The sequence below is a fragment of the Anguilla rostrata genome, chromosome 11 (assembly GCF_018555375.3).
Source record: "Anguilla rostrata isolate EN2019 chromosome 11, ASM1855537v3, whole genome shotgun sequence".
Classification (NCBI taxonomy): Eukaryota; Metazoa; Chordata; class Actinopteri; order Anguilliformes; family Anguillidae; genus Anguilla; species Anguilla rostrata.
In genome coordinates, this window is record NC_057943.1 from 19,763,696 (window position 1) to 19,791,540 (window position 27,845).

The 27,845-nt window shown below is 40.1% G+C and overlaps 1 protein-coding gene across 5 annotated transcripts; it reads left to right on the top strand.

Annotated features, from left to right (window-relative positions):
* Positions 1 to 810: 810 nt before the first annotated feature.
* On the top strand, positions 811 to 27,433 carry top1b (DNA topoisomerase Ib). 5 transcript variants are annotated; one of them, XR_010324036.1, is made up of 21 exons: positions 811 to 967; positions 1,328 to 1,352; positions 10,229 to 10,325; positions 11,787 to 11,901; positions 12,286 to 12,344; positions 12,837 to 12,929; positions 13,791 to 13,872; positions 13,993 to 14,087; positions 14,547 to 14,662; positions 14,961 to 15,082; positions 15,377 to 15,499; positions 15,637 to 15,824; positions 20,056 to 20,200; positions 21,672 to 21,815; positions 23,209 to 23,394; positions 24,060 to 24,128; positions 24,266 to 24,380; positions 24,693 to 24,820; positions 24,956 to 25,061; positions 25,156 to 25,295; positions 26,057 to 27,433. XR_010324036.1 is itself a non-coding variant. In XM_064298601.1 (21 exons), exons 1-21 carry the CDS (start codon positions 935 to 937, stop codon positions 26,157 to 26,159), a joined length of 2,283 nt encoding a protein of 760 aa, XP_064154671.1. In that variant the 5' UTR covers positions 812 to 934; the 3' UTR covers positions 26,160 to 27,433. The 5 variants fall into 5 exon arrangements, 3 of the variants coding, with proteins under 3 accessions (XP_064154672.1, XP_064154671.1, XP_064154673.1); XM_064298601.1 differs by having other exon boundaries at positions 812 to 967; positions 24,956 to 25,050; positions 25,146 to 25,295; XR_010324037.1 differs by lacking the exon at positions 26,057 to 27,433 and having other exon boundaries at positions 24,960 to 25,061; positions 25,156 to 25,243.
* Positions 27,434 to 27,845: the final 412 nt, after the last annotated feature.

Consider the following 27,845-nt stretch of genomic DNA (forward strand, 5'->3'; position numbering starts at 1 on the left):
GGCATGATTTTTAGGTTTTAAGATTTCTGGAATAGGACCTTCAAATTACTTAAGATTGATTTACCTTTTCACTGATGTCAAATTCAACATAAAGAAAACAAAGATACAATAACAAACAGTTATTACCAAACAAACATTGAAAAATGGTTTGTGCAAATCCTCCAGGAGCACAAATGAAATCAGCCTATAAATAAAGAAATCATACATAATTGTAGACAAAAATGTGAGCGCCTCACACCATAATGAACTGAAGCAATATAATAGCACGCATTCATTTTCTTCATATTCCTGTACAATATTTTCTGTGAAAAAACAAAAAAAAAAAAAAAAACACACAGGCTTGTTCCTTTCCCTGGGACTGTTTCACACGTTAACGGCCACACAAATTTTTTAAATAATTGTTTGATATTTGATAATGATATTTTAATGATTGCCTTCAATCAGAATTTCCTCACAAAATTTGCTAAACCTATTGGTTACGCGAAATAAATTATTTAAGGAGACTAAATGATATCCGGTAATGCGCTACAGTTTAATTTTCATCCAACGATAATTCTCGTGGAAGCTGGTTGCAGTACTTCTGCCCTTGACATTGCAGCCAAACACTACCCACCCAGGCATCCAGGTCGGATTCCAGATGAAATGCTGGTAGTTATAGTGTTTTTTCATCGCCACATGACTAGCGGTTCCTACCTCAGTAAAATGTAGACTAGTAAAGTCACAGACTAGTAAAGACCCCTAGTGTCTTCGAAAGGGGAGGTTCTTACATGATCACTTTTTTTAAATTTAAACGAACTGGAGCATGCGCAGTTCATGAAAATTCGGACTTAGTCTGTTACACAACTATTTCAATCTCCATTCTGTGCACCGCTGCACGCCGGCATTTCCTCCCAGACATTTCTTATTTTATTTTTTTAAATAAATCAAACGGACAATGAGTGGGGATCATGGACACAAGGACTCCCAGGTATATATCTAATTTCAGAAATATTTCGTTGTGTCATGGTCGATAAAGCTTTGCTTAGTCGTATCACAACTGCAGACAATTATGCTAACTGACAACAGTGAAAAAATGTACACAGCAAAACAGACTGCCCAGTGGTCATGATGATAATTAGCTAACGAGCAAGCCACATGTAGTCAGTAATGCATAGCTATTATGTTCATAAGTTTAACAGTAATATTCAAATATTGTGTTTTTAAAAATACATTTTCTTACCTAATTGTACTTGGCATGCTATCCAGCTAGTTGAAACTTAGTCTAGTGTCCTTTGAACAATTAACGTTACTGCCTAGTGACTTGTATAAATATTCTTATTTTTTGCAGAGCGATTGTGGGTATCGGCTTAATGGTAAGTTTGATATACCACCCCAATAAGCTGTGAATGTTTCTTAATACTGACCCATTAGTTTAAAAAAAAAAAAAAAAACGTTTTATCTATAGCTTGGTACGTTAGCTAGTCGCCAGCTAGCTAGTTTTAAGGACAGAAATGGCGTCCCAGAGACTAAGTCCCTTCTGCTCTGCTCACAAGCGCCTATTGTTCAAATGAAGGGCTTATAAATCGCACTTATTACATTTTATATTTACATCTGAACACGGATTCTGGTAGAGCCGTACATTGTTTTTAAACAAATGACCTTATTTGTTCTCAGTGACTGCCTTAAAGGGTCGTATTATGGTGCCGAAAGTAGTGGTTTGGGGGTTGAGGACTTAGTCTCTGCGCCATTTTCTTTTCCTCTGCTCAGTCTGCTGAGCTGTCTGAGTACCGAGAACACGAAGAGCAGATCGCCGTGATATGGAGGCTGAGCATGGAGGGGCGAGGGGATGCTATGTGTTCAGTTGCAGGTTGTGCGCTAAGCACCTTTTAATACAAGTTTAATTTGTTTCATTTTCAAGAAGAAAAATCACATTTGTTTATTTGAGTTTACGATTCAAACTTTTATCATTCCAAATGTTTACATCTGGCCAAGTCATCTTGGATTTTCAGGATAAATACCAGCAGGGTTTCTGGCAAGCCATCTTAATTATTATGATTGAATCCAACTTAACAAATAAAGGATTACTAATTAAGTGTTTAATTCAATTAGAATAGTTTTATGGAAACCATAGTGTACAGTTATTCTGATGCCAGTTTGTTTTGGAGAACTTTTTGGCATCAAATTATTATGGTAATTTGCATGGTAAATTGTATTTTTAAAAATATGATATGAAATGTTGCTCAAGCTTTGTTATGTACAGTAGCTCAATTTAACTGTTATGATGAATCTTACAGTACCACTAATTGCATTTAATTGCAAAGTTATTGAGGAACACAGTGGAATGAGTCAAAGGGGCACAGAACCTCTGAGCTTTATTTTAGTGTCAGCACTTTATTTGGGTGAACAATTTACTTTGCCTTCAACACATTCAACTAGCATTCTAAAAAGACGTTTCAATAAGATTGTATCTGGTAGCCATATACTTGTTTTATTATTCATTTCAGAAATTCAGATGATATTTAAAGTGTACTTCAGTTTTATAAAACGGCCAAATCTATTGGTTATATGACAGTGGTTTTTGATTGCAATGAGCGAGGTACTTAATTTTGTCCATTTAAAAACATAATTAAAGCAGGCCTGGTATGCTTTTGGTTGTCATTTATAAACTATATAGGCCTATTTAAAATTAAGCTTAGTCATATTTTTGTTCATGTTGATTATTTGTACTTTTTTAAGTACAAAAAGTTATCTCTGTTTCAAAAATTGCTATGTATCTTTCCCTTTAGGCTGTATTTGAAGCTATTGACATCTTGCCATGGGCTAGTTTGCCCCAATACTAATTATTTTTATTACAATACATAACAGTGCAAGTTTAACAGTTAGGCACACTCACTTGACTTAGTCTGTCCTACAGGATGCAGTGTTGGGTCCTTCCCTTTGGTGGTGCAGTTGTGCATTCTATATCTCAAGTGCATGCACACAGGTGTCCCTTATGTGTGTTCACACTGGATACCATCTGCAAGAATGCCTATTCACTGGTAACAGGGATAGATAGCCAATGGAATATGCTGATACTACGTCAAGAGTCATGGAACTCCACTGGGACCAAGAGATAAAGGGGCAACATTCCCAAAGAACACAATTAAAATTTTAGAATAGAATGAGCAGATATTACTCAATTAGGGCCAGTCATTTTTAACTTTATATGATACCAATTTTGGCACACTGTCAGAACTAACATGCAGTGCCAAAATATGCCATTTTAACAGTGCCTAATGTCCTTAATGTTAGGCTTTCAAGCAATACATTGACATCCCCAAGCTTCTGCATCACATCTGTTGTGAACTACATCATCAAATTCATGTAGTTTATAAGCTAAATATTGTTACCCAGCACTCTGTTTGGGTAGCTAGCCAGAACCTCGGTGGCACATAGGCTAAGTTTCTGAAAAATGATGAGGCTAAATATTCTTCCAATTGACCATTGATTTTTCACAAGATGTAGCTATGGAATAAGGATATGATTCCCCTTTAACTTCACATACTGAAAATACATTTTCAGTAACATGCACATATGTTTTATTTATGACCTAAGTAAATAATAATGTGTCTGTCTGGCTTGTTTCATTCCTGAAAATTAGGCCTATGCTTAAGGTGATTGTTTTTTTTGCCCTGCCTTTGCTTAACATTTGATGTTGATGTTCAGACAGGTGCTGGGTTGTAGGTGATCCAGTGCCTATTGTCTTGCTACTGTGGTGTGTTTGTTTATCAAACTTGATTTTTTAAAGATGTTAAGCTTTGAAAGTAAAGTGTGTAAAAAAGCTTTACCTTTGGGCCTAGTGATTTTAAGGGCTTTGCCCAATTTTGGATACTTACAGTGAAGTATATATGGCAACGTGGAGTTAGCTATACCTTTGACATGACAAGTTTGGCAAGTTTATGTTCCCTTTAGGTGTAGGCTGCCTTGGCCTGAGCGGGAGCCAGTCTCTTACTGTATAACTCTGAAATGTCTACAGTAACATACCTATTGTGTTGAGTGTAACTTTATTGCTGCCAGGGTGCTGTAAATATTTTGAATACAGCAGGTGTAAAAGATAAAACTGGTCTATACAAATAATTTAGATGAACAGTAATATTTTGTTCTCCATAGGTTCTATATTTCATCATTCTAGTTGATTTCCACATGGAAAAACCCTAAATGGAAAAAAACGCCATTTTTATGCTATGTGATGCTCTTTGAAATCATCAAGCACCACTTGCTTCAACCACCATCTTTAGCAGCTTGCATACAGGGGGGTGGAGTGATGGGAGGTGTACCTCTGTTCCAGGGCCCATTTGACTGCAGATCCGCTGTGGATATGCAGTCAAGTATACATGCAAAAAATGAGCAAAAATGCAAGTAACTGTTTTGAATGGCCTCTACAAAGCATGACAGTGCTCTGCCTATCCTTGTTTCTGGCCAAGGAGTAAAAGGAATATACATATGTTCACACACTGAGAACAGGTGAAGTTCAGGTCAAATTTACCCTTTTACACCTTGTTTGTTGACAACTTTGTCCAGCAGTATAGCATGAGACCCTGTTTGAGTTTCTCCTTTGTAGTAAAAGTATTGCTTACCCTTGGAAACACAGCTTTGCTTTGTAACCTGATCTAACGCTCAAGTGCCTATAATGGTGTTGTACCTAATACAGTTGAAGATGCACAAGTCTAAACTGAGCAAGGATGTGACATCATGCGAATAACTTCTCTGATGCCTTCTTAACATTATTGTCTACAGATGTTTGTTTTTTTGATGCTACTCTATCATTGTCATAATCATTTACAAACTAGTGACCACAGTATCCATGTCATAACAACACAGATTTTAATCATCATAGTGAATTTTTATTGCTCTCTTTCACATAGGTGTTGCAGAAACTATATTTGTGGGTCTGTTGAGTGCCAGTATTATTTTAAAATGAGTAATGCAGTATTCTACTCTGCAAACACATGTACTGTATGGTACCAAGATAGCAGTTGTGAATGATTATAAAGTCATTCATCCTGAGATTTTGATTGTATGTCAGAAATTAATTATGATATGTTGGGTACGGACACTTGATCTTTGCATTTATTAATTGTATTTTTTATGCCTTCACTGCATCATTATTATTAGAATAATTATTTACAATAATCTTAATAATACTTTTCATTTGGTGCCTTTCATACTCAAGGTTACCTTACATGATATTGAAAACCGTTACAAATAACACATATATATGCACATGCATAGGATCTTGTTTGCCTAGATGTTTTTGTCATATTTTTTCCTTGAGTGGTACTTTTACTTGGAAATCCCAGGTCTGTTTTCAGAAAGTGCCATCAGAGAGTAATTTTCTCATCGGAATGGTGTTTCCTCACATAGGCTAGGCTGTATGCTTGAAACGTCCCATCACAAACTGCATTCCAACCCAGTTTTCCTAAGTCTGAGGAACAGACTTGTTTATTACTTTTTTCATTACTGGATCTTGAGCAATTCTAGTTTGCATATAATTCCTGGGGGTTTCCTCAGGCAACATTACTCACAACACTGGTCAGTTCTCGTGGACTTCTCTTTTGTTAGAGCACCCTTTTGTCCCTGTTTGTCAGAAATATGCCACTGAATGCGGATACAAAATGCATTATTTTAGGTCCCCTTCTTTTAAATGATGAGACATTTATGTGTGTTTTTAGTTTATATGTTGTGTTGTGCTACATGATTTCTGAGGATGTGTCCTACTTACTCACCAGACCTGCATAATTACATAAAAAAATTCTGTTTACATTTTTACATAATGATCAATATGTCCAGAAAAAAAATCAGTTGTCAGTTTTCATACGGTTTTTTTTAAATTTTGTTTTCCAGTCCTCCAGTGTATTAAGACTTTTCAGTCTTTTCATGGTCCTTCTGTTCCTTTTTGTACATCCTTCCCACATCTTTAGCAGGCCTGAGAGGCCTTGGTGAAGAAGGTATTTTAGCGTGACTTCTGTGGTGGAGCAGTACAATACAGAACATCTTGTCTCTAGATGTCACCTTCCTAATAACGTAACATTACAAATAGAAAGTGCGCACGAGGCCAATGCATTGCATATGTTTTTTTGGCTTATTTGTTTGCATTTTGCAAACACCTGAGGTACAGTATGTTCTCTCTGGTGAATTTGCCTGTGAGCCAGCTGAACTGAAAATGGGCAAAATGAATTGCACATCACCAGGGTGCTCTGCCATTCTTTCTTTTAAGAATTTATTTCTTTTTTTTCACCTTAGAGATGTCAGTACAGTATTTAATATTTATTTTATTTATTATGAAAGCATATACCCCAGATATTGCAGAAGCTGCCCTTGCTTGGTTGTCATTTGTTGAGTTGGCCATGCAGTCATAAAGGATTGTGATGCGATAAGAACTATTACAAACCATTTGACAGGGTCACACTTCTATTTTGAGATTTGACAGTGGCATGCCAATTAATGGCACTCAGTGCTCTGAAATTATTTGAATAATCATTGCAGCTGTTCCTCTGGTCCAACTTTCTGCTCGGTGTTGTACAGCCCACTAGGATGCAGACAGTGACATAGTGAATATTGATTATTGGACGTCTTGAATAAGCAAAATGCTCACTATGGAAATTCAGAGCAGAATAAACACCTGTCTGGAATCAAGAAAAGAGACAATTAGTCTAATGGAACTTAATCTGAAATACAGTTTTTATTTTTTCTGTATTGATGGACTGCAGTGGCTAGCCATTCATTTTTATCCTGCGGTAGTTTGGCAGAAACCTCTTAAACCAAACAATGCCAGCTGGAAAAGCTGGGGTTGATTTTGACAATTTCCCTTGAGTGAATTCCTTCAGCAGAAACAAAAGACCGTATTTCGGTTTTCCTGTTAATTTAGTCTTTTTTTAGTTCGCTTTCTAGAAATTCTCAAGCAAATCTCATTCCATTGAATGCCTTCTTTCTGCCATTGCATGGTGACAACCTCATAACCTGAATTTAATCTTATCAACGCTTTATGCTGCACGGTCATTACACCAATGAGAATTAATGCACACTATAAAGGTTTTTTTCTTACTCATTACCAAGTGATACCACAATGTGCTCTGTGATGAGGTTGCTGTGATAACCTTGTTTTTGAGTAAAAAAGTAAATCATCCTAAATTCTCATCTGTTTATACCTTTGGCAGACTTTGCCTCATAAATTTACCTTATAAAGTAGCTAAATAAATTCCAAATGAGGTTTGAGTTAGATGAAGTGTGTTTTCAGATGGAAGATTGAATCAATCCTGAGAAGTGGGGAGAATGCTTAAGTAGACTTTCAGTTTAGGAAGAACAGTGCTGGAAGGAGTGAATTCTCAGAATAAGCCTCCTAAAAAAATAGGTGAACAAACTTTTATGTGGTTAGCTGAATAAATTGGCATTTCTACTGCTTTGGACATTGATGATATGACCTGGAACCTACATGCTAATATTTCTAGCTTGGACGTTGCTATGTGTAATTGTATATCTAAACTGTGGTTAACTGTGGTTGTGTGTGTGACTCTTGGTGTTGTGATTGTAGATTTCTGATACCACTATTTTGCATTTCAGGGACAGGCAAACACAATGTATGCTGGTGATTTTAATGCTGTTGCATAAAAAAAAAAAAAAAAAATATATATATATATATAGCTATATATTTGTGCACAAGCACACAAAAGTCCAAAGAGGTGTTTTAAGTGACTGGTAAAGGCTTAGTACCAGTGATTAAAGACAGACTATTGCTGCAGATTTGGCACTGCGTCTGTCCTTATTGGTCTGGTTGAATAGCGTAAAAACTGTTCTGAGATTTGGTTGTGCTTTGTGCAGTTATGAGGGACTTTGGGAAACGCTGCTCAGATACTGGTGTTGCTGTTTTTTTCCTTTGATTTTGACTTGCATGCCGAACAAAGCCATGATGGAAACTGGATTGAAGTCATAGAGTGAATTGGTTTTCACTTGCCCTTGTGAAGGACTGAGTAGGGGAGCAGGAGGAGCTAGGCCTTAATACTGACAGAGGAGGTTTCTGATTTTCCAGAGCACAAACATCATTTCGCAAGACTGGAGTGTTATCCTAAGTCACTACTGGTATCAGTTATTAGATAATTAAACCCCGCCTTTCCTGGGGTGAGATGGTACAGCCAGCCCTCTGACACCAATACTAAGGCTACTGTCTGACATGGATCATGTTACTATGATGGTATAGTCTCACATGTACCGACAAGTGAGAATTTGGCAATATTCCATGAACACAGGTGCAGCATTAAAGATGGGCTGATAATTAACGGGCAATATGCCAAGTGGAGCATTCACTTCAGCCTTTGTTAGCATTTATGACATCACTTTACCATATGAAAAAGTGATGCAGCATGGTGTTTGACAGAGGGTTTAAAAAATACTAATATACAACTTTTTTTTCCTCCAACTTTACCAAGTTGTTTTAAATTCTGATATTACAGACACATATGTACTATTAACTGATATAGAGCTAGTCCTTTAAGAAAAGTAAATTATTAGTTAAGTTAGTGTATGTTGCATGTGCATGCTAATTGCTAATTATATTAGCTGATTTTAGCGAACACTGTATACACTGTGCTCAATAAAAAAGCAGCTGAAAAATATCCTGTACATTTCTGATTTTACCCACATGTCTACTCGGGCGTTATGTATCATAATCCATTTTTCGGTGCCAGAATCAAAGCATTGTGATCCTCAATCTCACGATGGGTCATCTCAGCACTTGTACTCACTCTTGTTCATTCTGTTATTTTAATCATTTTGCTTCAAAGAGAATGTATTTTTGCCCTGCTTCCTCCCCACCGTTTAAGGTGATTGCACAGTGGCTGAGAATAGTTGAAATAACCATACATTATCACAGAGGGATGTATCCACTACACATCCACCAAATATCTATTAAAAGTAATGTCAATAACTATAATGACACACATTTCAAACCCGGCATAAAATCTGTATTTGAAAAAACCTGAGGATTGTATTGGTGTGGACTGACATGTGGCTACTGTGGCTACATCTAGCCTATATTGAGAATGGCAGAAGGCTTCATGGCTGTGAGTGCAATGATACTGACAGCAAGCATATCAGATAACAAAACAAAGATATTCTGATCACTAAAAATAGCTAGCTTGCACAGAAAAATATCTAGAAATTCTACTAATGCTGTTAGTAACCAACCCGTAATTTCACTTCACTCAGCGTGACAGGGCACTCAGTATCAGCCTATCATCAAGCGCTGCTGACCAACCTCAGATCCGCACTACACCAGCCTAAACCCACATACCCGCCTGCCAAAACTAAGACTGCTAGCTAGATTAGGCATTTCAGGTTGCCCATAGACATCTGATGAAGATATACAGGTCATTGCCTGCTACTTCAAACATATACAGTAGAATCCACTTAATTGCATAACAAATTATCGCAATTATAATGTAGTCTGAAACCATTCACGGATTTACCTCTATGGTCACTTTAAATTTTCTCTCAACACCTACTAGCTTGTGCCTTCATGCATGCAGTAGACCATTACAATACAGTTCAGTCCCTTAGGAGGATCTGTGTTTTAGGGTTTTAGGCCAACACTGTGCACTGTATCGCATGCTTGGGGCAGCTGCCTCTGCAGTTGGAGGGATGTCAGTGTGAGTTTCACACCCCAGTGTGGATGCAGAGTTCTGTGTCAGACCCCGGGTGTTGTTGTGTTAATGTCTCCTGCCAGTCAGCCAGTCAGTCTTTCCTAGCCAGAGAGCGGGGATGTTATGAAGAACTGGTATTGAACCCAGATGTTTTCAGTTTAATAGGGATGTTAAAATTTATGAGAGTGGAAGGTGGCAACCTGATTGGTTCTAAAAAATGATCTGACCCATCATGCACACACTCTCCGATGCGTTGGTCCTGGCTCTGCCTTGCAGATTTTGTGTCCATTTGGCCTGCCTTGAGAAAACCAATGTTTCAGGAAATGGACTGAATTTAAATTCTAGAACTTTCCTGACTGTAATCTTGCAAAGTGGAGTTGTAGTTGGAGAACACAGATTGGTGGAAGCCTGCAGGATGCCATTCTCTGCTGTGCCACCTCTCACCTTGTTTCCGAGTTGTATCCTTGTCAACTGTGACATTGTCAAGGTTTTCTTGTCTTGCCAGACAGAGCTCCAGTTAAATTGTCTTTCTTATTGTGGGCAAAACTCTTTAACGTGGGTTTCTCCTTGCACAGATTCTCACAAACACAAAGACAAGCATAAGGACAAAGAACGCAAACACAAAGACCACAAGAAAGACAAGGAGAGGGAGAAGTCCAAGTGTACTAACAGGTATGCCATCCCCCTCCCTTCTCTGTTTTCTGTCTCATTCATCACCCACACTAACAGTTAGCCTTTACGACTGTCACTCTTCTGCCTGTCACTCTGTCACACCATCATCTCGCTTTTGTTCTGCGAGTTCTGAGTTGTTTTCTGTCCTGAAGGGCAGTGATTGACAGTGTCATATTGCCCGACAGGAAGTGCTTCCTAGACAGGGCTGTAAACTTCACAAGTACCTGAAGCCAATTCTCTCACAGCTGTCATCCCCTTAAGTCCACTCTGTGCTTTCTCCTGACCTCCCTTTGAACCCACCCCCCCTTTTCCCCATACATGAAGGGGGTGGATCAGTGTTGTGGAGTGGAGGCCTGTCTTGATAAAAGCTGGTCCTCTCTGCAGTCAAGTGCATGTGAATGCATATATAGTGAAGAACCACACCATATTTCAATAAACAAAGGCATGATTGTGTGAATATATTATTTGGTGAGATCACCCTGAGCAGCAATGTCAAGCAGTTTCATTAAAGCATGAAATTGTCCTTTAGTGGATTACATGGCTACAGCAGTCCAGGCTGTACTCTAGAACGTGTAATGTGTAGTGCCTGGCTCAGCCCATCCATCATCCCTCCCTCTTGTACACACTGCTGATGGGTGGGGAAGTGACCGGGTACACATAGGTGCTTGATGCTATCAGTGTCCCCCCAGCTAAGTGCGTGCGCACATGCACACGCGCATGTACGCATGTTCTCCTTGTTTCTTTCTCCTGTTGCAACTCTGAATAGTAGTTATTTTAATATTGTGTGGATTCCAGGAGGTCACTAATCCAAGGGGGCTTGCTTTTAAATCATACCCTTTAGCAGTCATGTCATAATTAAAGCATTTTTAAAATAACTTTGCTACACATTGAGTACAAGCTAGTGTACATATTGTAATGTGGTCCTCTCTGTTGGCACACTCGGTCACAGGGTTGTTCAAGAATGGAACGCACTTCAATGACATCTGCAAATGATTTGCCGTCTTGTTTTTGAAATGGTGTGGTCTATGTATTTTGGCTGGGTTCGGATTAGCGCTTACGAAACCGAATATTTGAAATATCAGGCAATGGGCTCCAAGGGCTCTTGTGCTTTTTTTTGTGTGTGTTCTTGAAATCATTTTAATCTGCTTTGGAAGGCACGCTGTTAACCGTTGGTCCTCTTCACTCTGCAGTACAGCAGCTGAACTGCGCAGTTGCTGCTGTAGTGGACTCAGCCAGCAGAGTTTCCATTCAGTGGTGAGATGGGGATACCCTGCTGACTGAGGCCGTCCCACCCTGGGGCAGCTCTATGGCCTTGTGGCACAGTCAGGATCCCATGCCAGATTCTGGGGTGCATCTCTGCTTGGCTTTAGCTGGATAGTCCACCTGGATTTCCCTTAATCTGTGTGCTCTAGCACATCTGACTAATCTCTGCCGCATTTTGTTTTTGATTACAATTTCCAGCGAATACAAGGATTTCTCCGAAAAGAAACACAAAGACAAAGTGAAGCACAAAGATGGAAGTTTGGAGAGACACAAGGACAAGCACAAGGACAAGGAGAAGAGAAGAGAGGAAAAGGTAAGCTCACTGGAAGAAGAATTTGTCATTACCCACAACACCCTAGGGCATATTGTTGGTCTCAAGTGGCATTGCTCAGTTATCAATCTTAATGAAATTTGAACAGCTTAAACAGAGTGGATGTAGTCTTTCTGAGGGTTGCCTGCTGCATTTCATGAGGGTGTGGCATTTTCTCTATATAATGTTTTGTTCCGTAAAGTTCTTTAAGTACCATTTTTTCAGTTATACAGATCCCAACTTTAGTGCTAAGAAGTATGAATTTGTTTGAGGATTACATAATATATATTTTTTGAAAGGTTGTGATGGCATGCAAGAGACAGAGGTTTTGGAAGGGCTGTTTTGATTTCATTATGATCTATCAAAGTCTCTTCACTGTCCCCCCAGATCAAGTTCTCGAGTGTCGATGGCAAACCCAAGAAAGAAAAGGAAAACGGGTTTGCCAGGTAGTTGTATGACCTTGTTGCCGTTTTAAGTGAACACATTGAATACCTATGGAGACTCCAGTGTCATTTGACATGTTTTATGGATTGTTTTTCTCAAACAAACAAATGCACACACATGCATACTCAAACACACACACAATCGTTATAATTGGTATTACAACTTCAAATTCATGTTGATTGTTTTGCAGGATTGCATTTGGTCTAAAAACATACAGGATGATCTATACTGTATAGTTTTCATCAATAATCACAGTGCCTTTCATAATTTTCATAGCATAGTCACACTATTGCGTGACTCATGATGTCAAACCTACATGCAAATATAGACTTTTAAAGATGATCTCTTCATAAGATTTGCTGTAAGATTAATTGCTGGTGTAAACTCCATATCTCTCTCTGATTCTGTGCATTTCTCAGAAACATGGTGCCATTAGTTGCACAACTTGGGTTACATTTGCCTAAATGACTAAAATGGCTGTCGTGTTCCCTCAGTCCCCCTCGCTTCAAGTCTGAAGCTGAAAATGATGACTTCTACCACTCTCCCAAACACGAGAAGTCTCTGAAGCGGGAACGGGACGACGAAGAGTGAGTTTGTCTGCTGTTGTCACTTTGTGGACGTCCGTCTGAGGAGATATCTCTCTACTTATGTTAACTGAAGTATTTTATTTTTTTGGGGAGGTCATTTGGAGGTTACCTCTCTTATGATTTCGAAATGCTTTTCACTCTTCTACTATTATGAAAATGTCACATTTCATACTGTACCAGATATGGTATTTGACTAAATTAATTTAATTTTTAGATTTGGCAGTCGAATACTTATCAGTTGTCTGCTGATGTGTCATGCAATTGGAAAAGATCTGGAATGTTTCTCGCAGTCTCTTCACTGAAGACGGCTGCATTATTTTGTTTTAAATGGGACCACAAAAACAAAATGGAGGAATCACAGCCAACAAGACATTTGTTCATATAATACTCTGTGAATTTGAACCAGTGTTTAATTACTCTTAATCCCCTTAACACCTCGGCATATTCTCTTCAGAACTTGACAGTCAAGGCAGTTCAGTACAGTGTAATTTAAGCAAGTTGCAAATTGACCTTCTTAGTAATCATTGAATGCTGTAAGATACTCCACTGTATACTATCAAATATGCAAGCACTTGCATACATTTAGTGAATCAAAGCTTCATGTTTTTTTCTGAATCATTGGTACCAGGGAACTGAAGGCTTTGAAAAAATGTTGCCAAATCTCTTGGCCGTCACGTAAGTCCAAGTTACTGCATTCTGGGGCTGCACAGATACCCATTGGAATGTTATGAGTATATGTGAAACTCAGGTGTTCAAGTCAAGGTAATGAACTGTTTTGGACTGAAAAAGTTGTGCAAAGAACTGTAATTTCATCAGTATTAATTTAGAAGGTAATGCTATCTGGTTGTGTGTCCCATACAGTTATGATTTCAAGCCTAAAAAAATTAAGATTGAAAATGAAAAGAAGGCAAAAAAGAGGAAACAAGAGGAGGATGAGGAGGAGGTAAGCGCCATGGTGCCGTCTCCTGTTCTCTTTTTCCTCCTCTCATCAGTTATTTTACCTTTGCAGAGATAAGGGAATTCTTTCCCCAGTTAACTGCTCATTTCATTTTGGATGTGTCAGGATATAAAACCCAAAAAGAAGACAAAAGATAAAAAAGGAGGAGAAGGCGATGGCAAAAAGAAGGCCAAGAAGGAGCCAGAGGAGAAGTGGAAATGGTACGACTGCAAGGGGAAGTTGGGACTTTGACTGTGACAGTGAAGCTTAGCTCTGGCCCAGGTCTAATGTGATTCAGGAGACAAAAGATGAACAACTCACTAAAATCTATACTTTATGTATTTGACTTGCTTAGTTTCGACATTGACTGATGAGTGGACCTTTGGATTACCAGTAAGTATAAGTGTTACTGCATCAATCAAGGTTATAGAGAAAGAGAGATCTCAATTTAGCGCTCGAAGTGGGGAAGAAAAAGCAAGTTATCAAATTCGAGAGAAATCGGCAGCAGTATTTTATTTTCCGTTTACCATTTTGAGTTTGAGTGCAGTATATGTGGAAAAATATCAAAAATTCCTCCATGGAAATTGTAAAAAGGCCTCCAATCAATATACAACAATGTGTGTCAGTTAACACCCTTTCCTGATACATCGATGTCTTATCACTTTCACCATGGTCTGTAGGTGGGAGGAAGAGAGGTACACCGATGGCTCAAAATGGAGGTTTCTGGAACACAAGGGACCTGTCTTTGCACCTCCATATGAACCACTTCCCAGCAAAGTAAAGTTTTACTATGATGGTACGTTACTTAAAAAATATATATTATTAACTGGTCTGGAAAAAAATAACCATAGCATGCTTTTGTATTTTTGATATTTTAATGTGTAAGGTAAAACACAAACAAGAATTTTGGTGAAATGGGCATTTATGCTTTGAATGTTCTCACAGAATCCGTAGCTTTGTTATGTTGAAAGAATGGTCTATATAGTTTGTGATGTTGGTTCTCTTGAACTGTCTTGAGGAGTCATGCATTGTAATCTGGGTGAGCCGTCTGTTTAAAGTGCCTCTTCTCCTACCCCATTGTGGGTTCTCTACAGGGAAGCCAATGAAGCTGAGTGCACCAGCTGAGGAAGTTGCCACCTTCTTCGCCAAAATGCTGGACCATGAGTACACTACCAAGGACATCTTCCGTAAAAACTTCTTCAAAGACTGGAGGAAGGTAAGGGGTTTTGTTTTTCCGGTGTCCCTGTTCTCAGAAAATTGTGATGCATGGCCAGGAAAACGTGTTTGGTTTAACAAGCGATGACAGATTCGTTTTTCTTTTATTTAATACATTTCCAGATTGAACTTGGTTGTGGAAATTTACGCCCTCACAGATTTGAGAACTTTCTTGCATTCATGAAGTCCCAAAGGGAAAGGGATCTTTCAGTGAAATTTTAGTGAGTCTCTTACAATTAAATGGACTAATAATCATTTGGTTTGTTTTGTTTGTTACTTTGGCGCCCATCCCCAGGAAATGACATCTGAGGAGAAATCAAAGATCACCGACTTGAACAAGTGCGATTTCACTGAGATGAGTGATTACTTCAAAGTACAGTCTGAGGCCAGAAAGCAGATGTCAAAAGAGGAGAAGCAGGTGAATAGTTTAAATCCAGGAGGTTAGCCTCTCCTGGCCTATGTGGAGTGTGGCGCCATCAAAACGCAACGAACAACTGCACTTGGGCCGATTTTAAATGAATCATTTGTTTTTTTATTTGTCTTTGTGGCCTGTAGAAAATCAAGGAGGAGAACGAGCGTATCCTGCAGGAATATGGCTTCTGCGTGATGGACAACCACAGGGAGCGAATCGGAAACTTCCGTATTGAGCCCCCAGGTCTATTCCGTGGGCGAGGGGACCACCCCAAGATGGGCATGCTGAAACGCCGCATCCGGCCGGAGGACATCATCATCAACTGCAGCAAGTGAGTGAGCCCAGGAGAGGGCGTTCAGATTGTGCTTTTATTCCCCAGAAGTGACAACTGATGCTCTTATTTACATTTCTTTCACATTTCTAACCCAGTTACACCTTTCCTTGTTGCTACATAGTTTATGGGAGGTTGTTCAATGCAGTTACATTAGACTACCAGACAACATGAAAGAAAGCAACGTAAGCTAGACAACATATATACAACATATATAACATAACAATCACCTATAACATAACATCATTTGTTAATTCTTGCTGGAACTAATTCAATTGCAATAAAGCAGTTCGTAAAAACTGCCTTCATAGAGAACAGCTGGGCTCTAGACCCACACGGGTTCATGGGAGGTCTGCCGCAAACTACATATCAAAAAAGTAACTGTAGGTAATATACTTTCCTCCAACACACCAGTGAAATTTAACACTGCACTGCTTACGTACAATGTTCTGATGACAGTATACACACAGTTGACTTTGTTTATGTTGAAAACATATTAATTCCGTATTTGGGCATATGTCTGGGTAAACTTTAATAAGGGGTGAGGTCGCTGAATCTGTTTGCTCATTTGCGGGTTGTGGGCTCAAAGTTTGAGAACCACTGGTCTGGAGCCGAGAACTGAGGGGAGAACGCCCCTCAAATGTGCTCATAAATAAGGTAATGTATTTCCACTGAATGGGTTTTATAGATTATAAAGCAGTTCTCTAGTGGCAAGGTGCCGATAAGCCCTCCTCTTGGAGCCTCCTGTTGGACAATTAACAACATCCCATTATGGCTCCTGAATCATTCCAGCAAGCTATTTTAATTACAACTAATTACACTAATTTGCATCCTGATTCAGAGTGGTGCCCATGGCGATTGACACACATTTATTTGTTTTGTTCAGCAGTACTCATGTTGACCTGTCAGTAATACACTAGTGTTTACCAGTGGCAGAATATAATTTGTCGACTGTTGATTTTGGGATGTTTTACTGGAGAGAGAATAGAGATGGCTTTTGAATCAGTTGCAGAATAATAAAATATAAATATTTTGCTTTTGTGCTATTCATGTTTCTCAGTATTTCCACACTTACAGTTAAATCAGCTTTGTTGATACTTCATTGTAAAATGCCACTAGACAATTTTAAAGAATTTGAATAAAAACATTCAGTGTGGTCATGTGTCAGAACATTTCAGTACATTGTAATTGGCTCATAAAAAATGGTTGTCATTTCCATAATATTTCAGTATTGCACTTGTGTAAGTTGGTCTGGATAAGACTATCTGCTAAATGACTAAACATGTGTAAATATTATATAATATCCTAATACTGTCTATTCCTAGCAATGTTGATACTTTCTATTTACATGATCACCTATGTAAACTAGTTAAGTAATTGCCACTTAATCATGGCCAGTTGTGTTTTACTAGACATGGGGGCATTTTGCCAAACCTATTTCAGTTGAATTACAGGCTTTTTTTATGGGGCCCTACTCATAAAATGAAATCTTAGGCAGTTTACTGTATTGAAGAATAAATGTAAATGTAAACACATTAACATTCCCTTTCACATCACACATGAATGGATTATAGTTATTTTGTGAAATGCATTGAAATTGTTTCAAGTGAAACCTGGGAAGACAATTTTTTTTGAGAGTTCTAGTTTGAAGAAATTGTAGAAGAAAAGTGCATCTATATAGCTATCATGTTTTTATGCGTATGTTCTTTTTTTAATGGTAAGTTGCGTGCTGTGGATGTGAGTAACTTGGAATTTAAATGAATTTTTTAAAAACATTTTCATTGAGATGGGAATACAGGGACAATTAAGAAAAGTAAGTGTTACACCGTTTGCAAATATTGAAATGGTGTCTCTTTCAGTGGTTATCTGTGGTCTATATTGTGTTGGTAAAAAGGTCTGGCAGCACTACCACGGCTTCATCTTCGTCATGCATGCATTTGCTTTTTTCAACCACAAGAGGCCTCTATGTGCCTTTGAATGATATCAAGAACAAATTATTTTGGAGCAGTTTTTTTGCAGCAACTTGCATTTTAATGAATATTGCAAAGATGACTTGAATAGTGTTAGGTACCTCGGTCAAGGATACAATGAAGTGGGCTACAAAGTGTTAAAACTGGCAAACCTCTGTACCATGCTTCTTCTTACAACACCGTTGACCTGTCACGTTTAGAATTTACAATTACAATTAGGTATTTAGCAGATGCTCTTATCCCGAGTGACTTATGAAGTAGTACTTCATCAGGAGTGAACATTTGACACTGGCAGGGTCAATAATTAACTTCCGAGTACCATGAAAACAAGAATGTGCACTGACAGTAACGAATAGACCACAGAAGCATACAGACATGTCTAGTACAAAGCAAAGTGCAGAGCATACAGCTAACTCTAGCAAGCAAGGAGTGCATTGCAATAACTTGACACTAGAGTCCAAGTGCCAGTGCACAGTGAGCAAGCGTTGTAAGTCTAGGTTAGGATGGATCATGTAAGGTGCTGTGGCTAGAGCTGGAAGTGAGGTGTTGCTTGAGACGAGTTTTCAGTTTGCGACGGAAACTGGGGCATGCCTCCGCAGTGCTGAATGAAGGGGGGAGGTCGTTCCACCGCCTGGGGCCTGGGAGTCTGGACCAGGCCAAGCGATGGCCAGGCTGTCACAGGGAGGGAACCGTGGTGTGAGTGAACCGTGGCCTGGAGGTACTGTAGTCAGGAGCTGCGCCTTTGAGGGCCTTGTAGGTCATCACCAGTGTTTTGAACTGGATGTGAGCAGCAACTGGGAGTCAGTGGAGTGAGTGCAGCAGGAGTGAGGTGTAAAAAACTGGGCAGGTTAAAGACCTGCCGGGCTACAGCATTCTGAATGAGTTGAAGGGGTTTTCCAGAAGAAACAGGTAGACCTGCAAGGAGGGAGTTGCAGTGGTCCAGTTCATACAAACGCCCTTTGATAGCTGAACTGGACTACTGCAACTGGACTACGTTATACAGCTTCTATAATAATTTCCAGTACTTGGTAAACAGTATTTAAGCATACTTGTCTGTTTACTGTGACTGCAGTAGGTGGTCGGGAACACTGTGTCGATTATGTGATCTTTATCAGCGCTTATTGTGGCTGATGTCATTCTCTCTTGGGTGTGGGGGTCTCTGCATCCTTTGACCAGAAGGGAGTTGTGTGTGAAAGAGCCCCCCTCCTCTCCATATGCATTGTCCTGCCCTCCGCTTCCCAAGAAACCATTGTTCCTCTGCTAGATAACCTCCTCCCCAGCTCCGCCCCAGAGTATTTCTGTCATAGTTTTTGTCATCATCATCATCATCATCGTGGTAGTGGGGCTTGATGTTTTGCTGTTGGCAGTGGTGCTATTTTTAGCCAGAGGATTTAAACTCTGCATACCATCCTGTATGCTTCTTGCGGTGTCGTGGGGGGCCACATGGTGCCGTTGTGTTTACCCCAGTGTTCGCCTGTGACAGTGTGTCAAAGGCCGTTTCCTGCACATGTTGCCACTAGCCTTGCATGTGCTAACAATAACATGGCTCTGAGGACCTCTGAGGTCCAGATGGAGGCCTGGTGGACAAAGTGTTCTTGATTTCCAGATGAAGTTTTTCAGCTGGACAAACTAAGACCAGTAAATACATATTTAGTTAATTGAAACAAATCAGTGGAATTTGTTTATGTTTCATGCATTGGTTTCCAAGGAATAGTTTTTTCCCCCTTTCAGGTGTACAGACTCGACCAAACGAGCAGACTGATTGGGCCACTCCCATTGTGGTTTAATGGTACCTGAACAAAAGGAGGAAAATGGAAGGCCATGTAATATTGTTTCCTCGTCCCTACATGAAACATTTCCCATTTCCCACTGATAAATACGGTCAGTTTGACTAGGTGAAATACAGGTTTTATGTATAATCTTAAATAATGTTTTCACAAGCTCCATAGTACACTTAACCATACCCACTTTCAGTGGAGCGGTGTCAGGGTGAGTTATGGAAGTCAGAAAACAAGAACAATAAAGATGTTTGTTGTTTAAATCTCTGCAGGTTTGAAAGTCTCATATGCCCTTAGTAGATCCTGGAAGAACTCGCTCTTGTGCCTGCTGTGGCACTTGATGGTTGTTCTAGGCTTGTGTACTGACACCTAACCCTGTGTATGTAACTGTATCTTATTGCTGTGTACCTCCTGCAGTGGGACATAGATTGCGTGATCTGCATGTTGTAATAATTTGTGTCCAAAATGCTGTGCTATTTCCAGGGACTCCAAACACCCCAAGCCTCCTCCAGGCACCAAGTGGAAGGAGGTGCGACATGACAACAAGGTGACATGGCTGGTGTCCTGGACAGAGAACATCCAGGGCTCCATCAAGTACATCATGCTGAACCCCAGCTCCAGGATCAAGGTCAACAAAGTTATATTCACTTCCTCATTTGCTAATCTGCTAATCTGATCTAATCTATCTAATGTCTGTTCAAATATAAAATATGTTAACATATGAACAGTCCCATGAAATGTATGCCCCCTCGTGATTTCCTCTGTTATTGCTAATTTTTAGATCATTATACAATGTAATTGGCCATAATTTAATGCAAATATCCAAAATATGTTTTATGCTTCATAATAGTTTATGCAAATATGTAATTTCTTAACAATGAAATGAATTGAAAATGGTTTGGGATTTGGTGATTCTGTGCAAGTGCCTGAATTATGTGATAATCTGTTATGCAATTAATTGGATTCTACTGTATTTGTTTGATGTGGCTGGCACTGTACTGTGTCTCTTGTTGTCAGATCTTGCTGCCCGTTTCAATGCACTCGCAACCATGAAGCCCTCTGCCATTCTCAATAGATGTAGCTACACTAACCATATGTGGTTGTTTCCTTGTGGGTGGTATGTTTTTAGAACATGTGTGCAGTTGAGGGGAGGAGGTGGGGTGGCGGGGACGTCCCGACCACGGCCATAAAATACTCAGGGTTCTTTCATTACAGATTTTATGTCTGACTTGAAATGTACTATGTGTTATTATAGTTATTGGCATTACTTTCAATAGATATTTGGTGGATGTGTTGTGGATACATCCCTCTGTGATCATTTATGGTTATTTTAACCATTTTCAGCTCCTGTACAATCACGTTCAGTATGATAATAGTGAGTTGCATAGCAAAGGCAGAGAATTGGGGGTAAATGGGGACTTGTGGCTTAAACAGAAAGAGTGCTGTTTCTGCATATGCATAAACTGCAGATTATTGACTGAAGCCTGTGTCCAGCTGGGTTGCTGGTGCCCCTTATTCACTGGGTTGAATGATTCTCCTGAGGTGTAAATTTTCCCCATCAGCTGCCACACCCCCTGCTCTGCACATCAACATGAGCACTCTAGGAGATGACCAGTGCTGTTGCTGTTGCAGTTTTCTGAAGTTTTCAAAGTACCTTTGTAATAAAGGGCATACGTAATTCATCTCAATATCTAGTCATTTCAGCAGAGTGTAGCAGAATACTATCTCTATGCTGTGTTATGGCAAGTATTTTTTCCAGAAACAGTCCAAACCAAAATAAAACCATAAATCCAGGCAACTGTCTTTATTACTGCTGACACAAAGACATGATGTTCCCTGGCTAGAAAACGAGTGTTATTCTCATAAATTCCATGACTCAGTGTTGAATTTAGAAGTTCAGCTTACTTGAAAACCAAAGGTTTCACATTAGTATGTTTTTGAGAGAGACAAAGAGAGAGAGATATAAAAACACCATAGAGATTCACGAACACTCAGGAATATGAAACGATGAATAAAAAAAGTTGATAAAGGTTTGTGTATCTGAGGCCCTGAAAGTAACCGCTTCTTGCATGTCCTTGCATTTCCACTCCCACCTATAGGGAGAGAAGGACTGGCAGAAGTACGAGACGGCCCGCAGACTAAAGAAGTGCGTGGACCGACTCCGGTCTCAGTACCGGGATGACTGGAAGTCCAAAGAGATGAGGATCCGCCAGAGAGCAGTAGCCCTGTATTTCATCGACAAGGTGAAGAACAAAAATCCGGGGAAAACAGCGGCACTCTGTGGATGCATCAGAAATGACATCTAATTCCACACTGAAAAGGGTTTCTTTTATTCTGAAAAGATGGTGGTGATGTTGTTTTAGCAACATTGATTTTCTTTTTTAAATTGCCACTACAAAGTAGTCTCAACCCATAAGTCAGCCATTTTTAGGTCAAGTGGAACAAGGTGCCAGTAAAATATGCATTCTTTAGAACAGTAAGCAAACCTTCCTGTGCATCACCCACTTAGTGACTGCAGAGTAATGATACACATGCAGCACAACACTGGCATTTTTCCCATGTAAATTAATGGGTTATGTTTTTGCTGTGTCAGATGAGATCTCCTTTTGCCTTTTTTAAAAGAGTAGTTTGGCAGCCATTTTAACATCCTTGACTCTTTGACCCCATATAAGCATAGCGTTCATCGTTGGAACAAGAAATAGAGCTGAGTACAGCTGTGGATTGTTTGTCAACTGGATGCTTGTACTTGCTGATGTTCACTTCACTGATGCGTTCCTTCAGAAATGTGGTTAAAGGAATACTATGCAGGATTTTCACCTTGAAAATATTCTAAAATTATCATGCTTAGTCATCTATATGATGTGCTGACAATCTCAGGCTTTGCTCATATTTGCCAAATCTCTGCTCTTTTTTTATTCTAAAATGTGTTTGGGACATTTCTGGGTGTGATGGTCTTTTCTGCATGGGGATGGGTGGGTGTGGCTACAGAGTCTGTGCAGTGTTATCGGGTTTCAAAGGAGAATTTGTCACTAGCTAGCTACTGCAAGGTGAAGAAGCACAAATATAGTGAAGTGAAACGAAAAGCCACAATGGCTTGTTCAAAAACCAGAATCAGCCTCGGAACTGCTTTTCCTCAATGGCAACAGCCAAAGTTCACCAAGGGGATGAAAAGCAACATGGAGTTGTTTTCTGTTGTACCTGTAAGTAACCTTACCTCTAGCTATCCAGGTAGCCAGGCTGCCTGCACTCAAGCATGTTTCTTGATTTTAAAGGTGGTGAATGGGTGGGCTTGAGGATAGAGGATAATTCTTTAATTGAAAACACAGGACCACAGCAGGGTTAAAAATCCTGCATAGCACAATTTTAAATCAGGGGTGTTTTTATATGTTCACACTTTTTTCCCTTGTTTACATTGTAAAATACCCAGCCTGTTGTGTACACCTCTTATTATAGTGTAACCTAACAAGTAAAAACAATTGCATGTCCACTGTTGTATTTTGTAAAGTGTATTATATATATATATATATATATATATATATATTATATAGTGTATTCCATATGGTAAGTTGCTTTTGGTTTGTGTGCCTCATAACGCTGCCATAAGTGAGTGAGTGCCTTCTGTCCTTCCAAACACAGCTAGCCCTGCGAGCAGGGAACGAGAAGGAGGAGGGGGAGACGGCGGACACGGTGGGCTGCTGCTCCCTGCGTGTGGAACACATCAAACTTTACCCTGAGATAGACGGGCAGGAGTTTGTCGTGGAGTTTGATTTCCTGGGAAAAGACTCCATCCGTTACTACAATAAAATTCCTGTGGAAAAGAGGGTAAGAGGAGGAGGTGGAGGCAAAAACCACTCTGTTTGTCTGTGCCTTTAATTCTAACGCTCCTACATTAAGCAGTGTGGACTGCAACAGGTCTGGGTCCTGTACGGTTCGAATGAACTCCTGTCAAACTGTCAATAGAAAAAATGTCAATAGAAAATGAAATGAATGTGTGCGAGCAAGGCTGTTGGCAGCTCACTATTTTTGTGTTTTTGGGAACTCCAATTTTAAATGTTTATATGTTTGCATCAATGCAGCAGTGGAAAGGTTCTGTAGAGGTAGTGTATGTGTGCGTGTGCGCATGTGTGTGTGTGTGTGTGTGTGTGAGATTATCTGGGAGGATGTTTGTACAGACAGGTGATCTAGGCTCTAAAGGGTTTCCGTCAGCACTGCCTCACAGGGAGGTCTGTTTCCTGCTATTACTGGCACAGAAACGGGGTAGATCCTGAGAGGGAGGGGAAGAAAGCGGCAGAAATGTACATTCAACACACATTGAATGCGCTTTATATAGCGCTTTGGATAAAAGCGCTATATAAATGCAGTCCATTTACCATTTACCATGGCACACATGCGCACATAAATACACACTTAAATACATTTTGAGACAGTTTTGACATTTTAGGAAGGTTCTTGGTCAGAGCTAATGGAGGTATTTGTGCTGTCTCCAGGTCTTCAAGAATCTTCAGCTCTTCTTGGAAAACAAGCAGCCGGAAGATGACCTCTTTGACCGCCTTAATGTAAGCGGGGCTGTTTCGCCTTCCTCTACAAAGCTGTACCTTGGTGCTTAAGCGTGGGTCCACACGTGACATGCTTTTACCTCACAGTAATAAATGCTGTAATCAGACCTGACTTGATTTTTGTTCCCTGCCCCCAGACCTCAATTCTGAACAAGCACCTTCAGGAGCTGATGGACGGACTGACGGCCAAAGTGTTCCGTACCTACAACGCCTCCATCACCCTGCAGCAGCAGCTGAAAGAGCTGACCAGCCGTGAGTGAGCCCAGTCTGAAGACACTGAGCAGCAGCTCCACACAGAGCTCAGATTTGAGCTCAGCACACCGAGTACTGCAACTGTAATAAAGATTTAGTTTAAATTTTAAGATGATTTATGACCTTGAATAGTTCTTCAAGGTCATAAAAAAATAGGATATTTTTCCAGGACTCCCTAAAATATTAGTGTGATATAGGATCTGAGGACAGACAACAGCTCATTGGGTTTATGGACAGTGTGATGGTAATGGTGAGAGTGGGGCACATCAATGAATCACTGCAGACTCTCCACTGTAACTGCTCTCTCTCCAGCTGAGGAGAACATCCCTGCCAAGATCCTGTCCTACAACCGGGCCAACCGAGCCGTGGCCATTCTGTGCAATCATCAGAGAGCCCCGCCCAAGACTTTTGAGAAGTCCATGCAGAACCTACAGACCAAGGTAAGAGGTGTTCCCACCACCATCGTCATGGCAACAGGAATCCCAACCCCCTGCCATCTCCTTCAGCCTGTTTTCCTGTTTTTTGTTTTTTTTTGCTTTCTTGTCTGTCTGTCTCATGATTGCGCATCGTCTCAGATAGATGCCAAGAAGGACCAGCTCTCTGATGCCAGGAGAGAGCTGAAGAGCGCCAAGGCAGATGCCAAAGTGCGGAAAGACGAGAAGACCAAAAAGTACGTGCGGGGTGGGGTGCGGAGCACTGCCTTGTATGTCACGCATCGGCAGGAGGACAGAGGTTCTGAGCGGTTCTCTCACCCTGTCTTCTCAGAGCCGTGGAGACCAAGAAGAAGGCTGTGCAGAGAATAGAGGAGCAGCTCATGAAACTTGAAGTGCAGGCAACAGACCGTGAGGAGAACAAGCAGATCGCTTTGGGCACCTCCAAACTCAACTACCTGGACCCACGCATCTCGGTAGCCTGGTAAGTGCTCATCCACCATTCAGAGGAGTAGCAGCAGTAATCAAAGATTATACCACTGTCCAGTATAGCTATTACCATGACACAGACTCTTTGTGCAGTGGTGCACAACAAACATGCAGTGGTGGTGGTTTATAAATAATTATATATAATCAAATCATTTGAATAAAATAAGGGGTAGAAGAGCTAGTAAAAGCTACATTTCCAAGAAACGTTGACGATTGAAATATGAATGTGTTGTTTGGTCATGGAGACTGTGCCTCAGATGCCCACTTTATTGATGCTCACAGCATTAAATTAATCTTTGAAAGCCTAAGCTCAGAAGTAATTTTATGTAGCCCTGATTGGGAGTTTGAGGACGGAAGTGCACTTGCAATGTGGTGCAACAATAGCAGCTGCAAAAGGGGAAAAAAATGCAAGCGGGAACAATGGGGTTGCACAAGCGCCAAACAGCGTCCCAGCCCGTACTTTCCTTACTAACGGGGAGAGGATTGCAGAGGTGCCAAATGTTCCAGCTGAATGGATGTTTTTCCTCCAGCACCCCTGCTCCTCTGGAATTGTAGGAACCTGCCTGGGCATTTGGTAGCTGACCTGCATAGTTCTGAAGAATTCACCTTACTCCATGCAGCAGTCTCCTCCATGCCTCACACCGTGCCAGCGTGCACTAAGGCTTTCTGCTGATAAGTTCATAACAAACAACCTTGTTTCTCTCTCTCTCTCTCTTTCTCTCCCCTTTCATTCCCTTCCCTTCCTCTTTCCTCTAGGTGCAAGAAGTGGAACGTGCCCATTGAGAAAATCTATAACAAAACCCAGCGGGAGAAGTTTGCCTGGGCCATTGACATGGCGGACGAAGACTTTGAATTTTAATCCCATTTTAAAGTTCCAAATGTTTCCTTCCCTTGTAATTTAAAAGACATTTTTAAAGTATGTTTGTAGCATCACTGATTCCACCATGTGGTCAACCTGACCAAGGAGAAAGAAGGGTCAGAGGAAAAGGCTATTACAGGAGGTGGGCATAAGGGCTCGGGATGGGGGATGGGCGAGGGGGGTCAGGGGTAGTTGCAGAGGGAGTATGGGAAGGAAGTTCTTTTAGGTAGTTGGATTGATGTGACTTCAGGTGTCCACACTGGAAGACTGTGCAAAGTGACTGCCCTTAACAACCACATAGCAGTAATCCCCCTGGACTGGGGAATGACAGATGCTCGGCCCAAACAGGCTTAACCCTGCGTCAGCGAGGCACCTGACTTTACAAACTCTGTGGCTTATAGCTGCTGTATTCAAGAGAACTGCTTGTGTTTTTATCATTTCATGTTTTGTTTTTTTGCTCTCTTGGTCCATTTCTGCCCCTAAGATTTATTGATGAATTCTATATTTTAATAGAAAAAGATAAATCAAAGAGTTCCTTAACGTACACCCACGCCTTGTAAGAAAGTGAAATGCAAGACCAGCTGGGAATTAACTGACTGAAGAAGCTGTGTGTTTGGGTGAGCGTGTGACGTGGTAAATGTGCATTTTAGCTCAGCTTTGAATTGTGTGTAATTCTGAACATGAATGAGGGTGTATAGATAAACATCCTATTACTGTTAATATAACTTTAGCAGACAGAATGTGAATTTTTTTGTTTTACAGTTTCTATCAGGGATTATTTTCTTCAGTGTATTTGTGAACCAATGCTTTTAAATCCTATGAAACTCTTTCTACATGGTTCTGAATCACCATTTGGTTTTAACTTAATTTTACTGCCTGTTTTTAACAGAGGAACAACAGTCATGTCTTTGTTACTTGAAGCAATGGCTATGTTTTAATGTACTAGTTTGGGCAAGTTTTCTTCCCAAAGGTCAGATGGAAAAATGTGAGGGATATCAATTTTGCCAAAAAAAAACCCTACAATCAACCATTAAGCTGCAATTAGGGCGTTTATTTTTTTGCAGTTGTGTAAAGAATGAAGGAGGACAGTCTAACATGAATTAATGTGAATTCTCACAGGTAACTCTGGACTTACTTTTGTTTTGTTCTAGGAAGCATTAGCATTAATATAAGCAGCCAATGTTAATTCTTTACCAGCTTATTCCACCTCTTGTCCAAGCCTTCATTTTTGCCCTTGTAGGTTATTTAAAAATAAAAAATACAATTCAAATACATGATGTTCTCTGCTGTGTGTGTGTGTGTGCACGCACAGTGCTGTCCCCGCATAACGCAACAATGTAATTTGAGTTTACAATAGAAATTGATTTTAAAAATTTGGGATTGTTTGCATTTTTTATAAACAGATTACAATGGCTGACCTGAGACAGGCTACACCACATTAATTTAAGTGCAAATGAACCTTAGTAGGACATAAGAACTCTAGCAGCATGCATTAATATGCCCCTCTATACACACAGGTTATCAGATGCATTAATGAGGGCAGGAAGCATGCCCAACAGCAGCTGCTCTAAAGTGGACAGTTGGAAATATAATTGTATTTGGGTGGGGGTAAACTTAATTTCCACTGATCTCCTTGACTTAGGCCTTTTAGGTCCATATTAAATTTTAAATATGAAGTCACTGTTA